Source organism: Neophocaena asiaeorientalis, unplaced genomic scaffold (genome assembly GCF_003031525.2).
Source record: "Neophocaena asiaeorientalis asiaeorientalis breed wild unplaced genomic scaffold, Neophocaena_asiaeorientalis_V1.1 scaffold149, whole genome shotgun sequence".
Taxonomy (NCBI): Eukaryota; Metazoa; Chordata; class Mammalia; order Artiodactyla; family Phocoenidae; genus Neophocaena; species Neophocaena asiaeorientalis.
The window spans coordinates 6,625,157-6,632,429 of NW_020174442.1; the positions used below are offsets into that span (position 1 = coordinate 6,625,157).

Here is a 7,273-nt window from a genome sequence, read left to right on the forward strand (position 1 = left end):
CGGTTATTAGAAAACAATTATTCTAAGAGCTAGTTGCTCTAGAGAAGCCTGTAGTGCTAAGAAAAATCTGAGTGTATCTCTGTTTCTTAGAATATATTAAAACTTCTGCTTATTCATTACCCACCTGTCAGACTGGCAAATACAAAAAAATATGACAACACATTCTGTTTGTGAGACTGTGAGGAAACAGGCACTCTCATACATTGCTGGTAGGAATGCAAATTGGTATACTCCTTCTGGAGGGAACTCTGGCAACACCTAACAAAAATTCTACTTCTAGAAATCTGTCCAGAAGACATACCTCCAGCTATAGCAAAAGGCTATGCACAAGACTATTCAATGCAGCATTTTTACAAAATGTTGCATAAGAGATAAAATATTGCATATAAATAAAGCATAAGCAATGTACCATTTTAGATCAATGCAGGAAATCTGCATGTATTATGGATAAACACTGAAAACACTGTTTGGTGAAAAAAATAACTTTTTGAATTATACATATGATACTGCATTTATCCAGTATGATACCACACATGCAAAGTGTAAAAATATACAACACAATACTATACACTGGGTATGAATATGAAAATTATAAAAAATACATATGAGAAAACACACTGAATGAGTAATACTTCTAAGGTGGAAAAGAAGCTGGGTGGAATTAAGCATTACAATATGGCAAAATATTGACACTTGCTAAATACAGAAAACAGATTATAAGGACATTTGTTATATCATTTTCCATATGTTTGAACTATTTCATAGTTAACAATATTAATTACAGGTTTATACAGAGGACTTCTAATTTGGCCATTTGGATGATAATTTACTACTGAATTATACTTTTTATTTCTGATGAGCAACAATTTTAAAATTCTAGAGTGCTTGGTGATTATCTACAACTTGAGCATATGCTGCCACCTAGCAAAACTTCCCAGAATTGTTTAACAACCAAACAGAAAATGGTTCTCTTCTGAAGGATGGACCCTAGTTTACTACTTCAGTAAAGAATTATTAAAAAGTATCACATATTTAATTATGAAACTGGAGCTTTGCAACTTCAGAAGCACGTACAAACACAATTCTTGACATTCTTATCTTTTACAAATAAGTAAAGGCAAATCATTTTGTTCTCTGGCATTTTAGTTTCTACCTTTACTATCTTGCAGGACATGGAAAGCCATTTTCTAATGAGCTTCTTAATAATTTGCTATCAAGAATAAAATAATGTCAGTTTCACACAGAAGCCTTTGGCCCTACTGTGGAATTAGAGTACCAGATTAGAATGTTTCACCTCCTAATTCTGATTTTATATATCACTGCTGCCTAAAGAAACAAATGACTGAAGGAAACCCAGCTCTAGTTTTCCAAATTCTTTACTCATTAAATGCTTACTGTTGTTTTCAATTGTGCTTCCCTTCTCTGGTTCTAATGGAAAGGGAGAAAAAAGTCTTCATTTAGCAGATTTCTCCCCCTCATCTTAACATTAGGTGATTCAAGTTGAGTTAGCCATACTTTTACCTGCCCAGCAAGTATATGGTCCTTATTATACACAAGGTGCTATGTTAAACATTAGGGAAGCTGCTATAATAAATCAATTAAATATTCTCTCTTCAAAGTCCACATGAGTGCTTGTGAAGATAAAATATGCAATAAATAATCATAAGATAAAGTAAAAAGTAATTATTTTTAAAAAAAGTAAAGGTAGAATTTTACATTATTTCAGAAGAATACATGTATTTTAAGAACCTAGAGCCAGGAAGTGTGTTATAAATGTCAGCCTTTAGCTCTGGAAAATTATTTAAAAAAACAGAATTAGAGCCGACGACATTGAAAGTTAGCGTAATATAATAGTTGTGTCTGCAAGCTGGCTTTTATCTTCACAAAAGACATTTTGGGAAATTAAAGATACTGTAAATTAGCTGGCCACATAATTTTTTAAAAGAAAAGACTATAATTAAAAATTATGGAAAAAGGATTCCAATCAAATTAATCACAGATATGAGTACCAATATTCCAAAGATAATACCAGAGATTTACAAATTTTTGCAAATGTGATAAAACCTATGAAATATTTCGCCCTCCCCCAGAGACAGGCTAAATATAACAAATTACACATAATTTTAGGCAGTTATACGATCCCTGAAATTCATTCCTGAATCTCAGTTAAGGAGACCTAATTTAAGTCATTAAGGATCATAAAAATGATGCCTCAAGTTACTCATTTAACAGACAGGCACTGAGGATATGATGGTGAGCGAAAATTTAGTCAGGTTGAGGGCATAAGAAATCTCTCTCACATTCACATGCCCCACACATTAAGCAATTCTTACACATGCTAAAAAGAAGTAAATAGTGTAACAAAAGCTTACAAAAGGAGTAAATGAAAGTCAAGAAGCATTTCCCTGAGAAAGTGACTAAGTAGAAGTATAAAATGTACTGTGAGGAAAAGGAGCTGTGGGTAAAAGGAACAGCAAGTGCAAAAGATCTGGAGAAGGCTACGCTAGATAGTGGAGGAAAGCCAGTGTGGCTGAAGTACACAGCCTGAGGGCGGTGAGGGTAGTGGTATAACAGTGGAGACTGGCTTTGTGTAGATTGGTCTTGACCAAAAGCAACAGGAAGCCACCAAATCAGTTCTAAGCAAGGAAACACATGATTAGGTTTGTTTTGAAGAGAGCACTCCAGCTATACTAGAGAGATGAGATGAGAAAACAAGTCAAAGTAGCTGGGAGGCTAGGATAGTAGTTCTGCTGGGAGATATAACTTGGACTAAGATAGGGGTGATGATGGAAAAGTAATGGAAAGATATAAAGATAACAGTGAATTTAAACTCTTTTTCATATATATTTCTTCCATGAAGAAGTTTTAATTCATTTTTTTTTACCAATTTTCTATGAGATGACTTTTCTTAAGTTCCATGAGCTATTTTATAGTAATACATTAGCCATTTATCTGTCATATTTGCTGTATTTTTTTTCTAATTGGTTGTCCCGTTTTTCCCCCTTTGTTTTTCAATTTTTATGTAAACAACTGTTTTTCCCTTAGTAGTGTTTCTCCCATTAATTTTAAATTATAACACTTTTCTTCCACCATCTCCACTTTCTTCTATCCTTTTTTTTCCTACCTTCATATTAGAACATGTAAGGTTTACTTCAGTGTGGGATGTACAAATTTCCTAATTGGATAAGTTCATTCAATCATCCAGCAAACAGTTACAGACCACATATGTTGCAGGTGACAGACATACACACCAAAAGAGAGAAACAGGTAAACAAGTGTTTTCAGAGTGGAAAGCATCCTGGTTGCATAAAGAATAGACACCTAGCCCAGACTGCGGTGAATTAGTGAAGACTTCCTAAAGGCCAAATTTTAACTGTTTTGAAGAGGCCTGGAAACTAAGTGGAAAAAGAAAGAGCCTTAAGTGAAGAGTGGGGTAAATGACTGTCACCACTCCTTTCACAGTAATTTCGAAATTGAACAGTAAGTTCACTAGTATTTCCAGTGAATTTCCAAGGACATCACTCCGATTAAGATCTTTTATACCTCCTAGGGAATCTAATGGAAAAATAGACCACCAAATGCTTTCTGTAACTAGCACAAGCTTAACATATGTTTACCAATATAAACACCTTCAAGAGTTCTCCTCTTAGGTATACCCTGTTCTCCACTGTCAAGCAAAACCCAGACTGACTAACCTGGTAGTAAGGCAATAATACATTTCAGCTTTATTTCCTACTTTATCCCACAAGTTCTCATCAGTAGAGAGTTATCTACTACTATACAATCCAAGGGGATTCCCACTCCCATTCTTTCCTCGCTTATACTGGTTCCTCTGGTTAGAACACCTTCTTTCTCCATCATTGAATTCCTGAATGCAATCCTGTGTAGGACCCTTAAAGACCAAGAACAAGTTATCACTCATTTCATCTTGCCCTCTTTGGAAACTTTTCTGCACTACGTAACTTTTTTCTGTGAGCACTGTCCTGTATCATTGATGAATGGTGCTTAACCTTTCCTACCTCAGAACAGGTTGCTTACAGAACTGTGTAATATGAACAGTGGCTTGCTCACAGCAGACTCATATATCCACTGAATAAAAATGGCGAATAATTTCCTTTGCTGTAGTTGTGAGGTCCTCATTTGATTCCTGCTTTTCCAGATTACTTTAAGTCTTTGATGACTATGACTTCCTTGAATAGAAGCAGAAACTAGAAAGGGGAAAATAACAGAAATGGTAACCTGGTGACATGTAATGGTGGAGGTGATGAGGGCAAACGTCTGATGAGACTGGATTCAAGAGAAAAGGAGAGATGAAAACTTGTGGACAGCAAGTATTAAAGTTTTGCTGTAAATGGAAGCACAGAAATAGGACAGTAGCGGAAAGAAAAAATGAGGTACTGAGCGAGCGTACATCCTTATAAATGATACGGTCTCATTCAAGATGAACAATTTCTTAGGAAAAGCTACAGCTCTCAATCTCTCCTTCATTTTCTGCAGTCAACAAAAGACAGGAAATATATACTGAGAGTTTACTGTCAGGCACTGTGCAAACACTACATACTCCAGTTAATTTCTCACTCCAGCCTTGCTGGGGAAGGTACTATCATGAGCTTCGTTTTACAGATAGACACTGAATAAAGAGATTAAATATTCTTCCCAAAGTACCACAAATAAAAACTCACGAGGACTGAGGGCCAGAGACACTTCACCTAGAATCCAGGGGGTAGGAGGGTGGGGGTGGGGAGTTACGGTTGTCAGTCTCTGAGCTCCGGAAAACTCGCCTGACTCCCGCCTCGCCCAGGCCCCTCGAAATGACGCAGCAAAGCTGTTCTGAAGGCCCTAAAGATCAGTCCCACAGGTTTCTAGACCTCGGTGCTCACCTCGTTATTGAGGTTCAAAGTCCCCGGCTGGTCCATCGTAGCTCTAAGAAGTACCCCGGCTGCCCGCACGTGAACTGCATCGGCCGGAACACGGGTGCGTTGCCACGCCCCTCCAACGGCGGCCTCGTTGGCCCAAAATTCATCCGCCGACTGCTTCAGCCGAAGTGCGAGTAAAAGGTACACTGACTCTGAGGTGAAGGACGGAAGTGACGAATAACAACTTCCTGCGTGGAGTGCTCCCCGTCTGATTTGCGCGTTCCTATGGAAACTAGGTAGGGGCCGGTGGCAAAGAGGGCGCTCCAGAAGCCGTTTCCTTGTTTAGAAGTTTTTCAAGATGCTAATTTTCTTATATTCGTTCGCAGAGTGGGTCCAGCTGTGTAAGGACCTTGTTTTTCGTGTCTCAATGGGAGCGAAAGCCTTTATGAAATGATCACTTGAGCGACCAATTTTGCTCCGAATTTTTATCTAGCGTTTGTGAAGATTTTTGCGCTTCTAACAAACACATCTCTTAGATTCAGCTTTTTTACCAGCCTCACTTTATAGCTCAAGCATTGACATATTTTTCTGCACACTGTAAGAAGGTCTAATGAGCTTATAAAACAGAACCAGGATGCACATTTCATGCTGCCTGTGAGATTGGCTGTTTTGAAGTATTAGGCTGCGTGTAGAGGACACATGAGGGACTGAGTCGGAGTTAAATAACATATTAATAGTTAACACCTGGTAGTATAGAGCTTTAAAATGGGTCAAGTGCTGGGACAAACACTTTGCGTGAATTATCTCCAAAATAGTCAAATCCAATGAGATAGGAAATATTATTCTTATTTTACAGGTTTGGAAACTAACTTTCGAGGGGCCAAGTGTCTTGTCAAGAGTTGCCCAGCTGGAGCCGACCACTGCTACAGGATTCCAGGGCTGGTTACATAATCTAAGGGGCCCAGTGCAAAATGAAAATGCAGGACCCCCCCGCCCCATTCAAAAAGTAGGAAAAAGTTTCTTCTTTTCTTCCGTGGTGTCTTTTGACCTGTCATGTGCTTTCTATTTGGTATTTAGTGTGATGCTCCCTCAAGCACAGGGATGCCATGGGGCTAGTGCACATCTTCACAGGTGCCTGGGACCCATGCTTGAGGACTCAGGGAGGAGTGCCTGTACTGGACCAAGATGGCAGTAGTTGCTGGGCAGAGACAGGGAAGTAGGAAGCCAGAGAACCCAAATGGAAGTATGTAGCAGGTAAGACCACACTTGACCTGAGACTAAACCGTTGACATATGTTTCATTGTCCCACTGGATTTCACTTACAAAACTCAAATTCACAGATAAACTTATTAAGTATTTCAAGACTGTGTGGAAAGTAAATTTAAGCCAGGCCCACTTCTGAGCTTCTGTCCAGGAAGACAGTCCTGTGCAAGGCCAATGCTCTTGACTCCTGATTCTGTACTCAATTTACAATAACTTAGTCTTGTGTTTGGATTGGTATTCTTCAGTGTGTGATTTGGGCAGAATTAGATTAATGCGTGACTTCCTGTTTGACTAGCGTTGCATAAAGGTAGTTTTTGCATTCATAAATCATACGCTGAATTTTAATTGTCTCCTTATTCAGCTACTTCTTCTCCTCATTAAAACTGATCTCCTGGAGTGCAGGGGTTTTTCACCCCAGGTGGCTAGTAGGCACTTCATACATAAATACTCAGGAAAGGTTGTTTTAAAGATAAATGTAGAGCTTTATGGAAAATGTGTCTTCTAATGTAGGAGAAAGGTGTTAGTATGATTCCATAATGCTTCAAAAAATGTATTAATATGAAGTTTGTCTATAGCTCTTAAAGTCTCTGTAATGTTTTCTCTTGACCACTCCTCTTGTTCTCCAACATTTCATCTCTCTAGCCAGCACAGTCTCTTCAGGCTCAGCATTTGTTTTCTACCTTTTCTTAGCAGAAGCTCTCTCCTTTGCTTATGATGCTCCCTCTGCCAGATCGGCTTTCTCAAGTGCTACTTTTCAAGACAGGTTCACATTATATACATCCTTTTTTAACAATGGTCTTCATAGCCCCCAACAGAAGTTAATTTTTCTCATCAGCAGTTCATTCTTATATTATTTACAATATTCTACTTTAATTTGAAATTTCTTATGTACTGTCTACTCTTTTACATGATAAGCTCTCAGCAACTTTAGATATTCATTTTTAAAGTGACTTGTAGTTTTTCATTGTGCCTGATATATCACTTAAATATCAATCCATCTCTGTCTTTTGATGTTACAACCTCAAAAATCATTTTGATTCTTCACAGAGGTGATTCTACTACTAATCTGCTTTCATTAAGCTATACACATGTCCTCTAGGAATAATAATGCATTTGTGTTCATCAGGCTACAAGTTTCTCTAGAAAGCAGCACC

The 7,273-nt window shown here is 38.0% G+C and overlaps 1 protein-coding gene across 1 annotated transcript in view; it reads right to left on the minus strand.

Annotated features, from left to right (window-relative positions):
• SRFBP1 (serum response factor binding protein 1) overlaps positions 1-5,037 on the minus strand; it is a 52,852-nt gene extending 47,815 nt beyond the window's left edge. Inside the window, exon 1 of the mRNA XM_024757151.1 lies at positions 4,881-5,037. Coding sequence (XP_024612919.1) covers positions 4,881-4,916 — 36 coding nt within the window. The 5' untranslated portion in view covers positions 4,917-5,037. The remainder of the gene's footprint in view (positions 1-4,880) is intronic.
• Between the last annotated feature and the right edge of the window lie 2,236 nt (positions 5,038-7,273).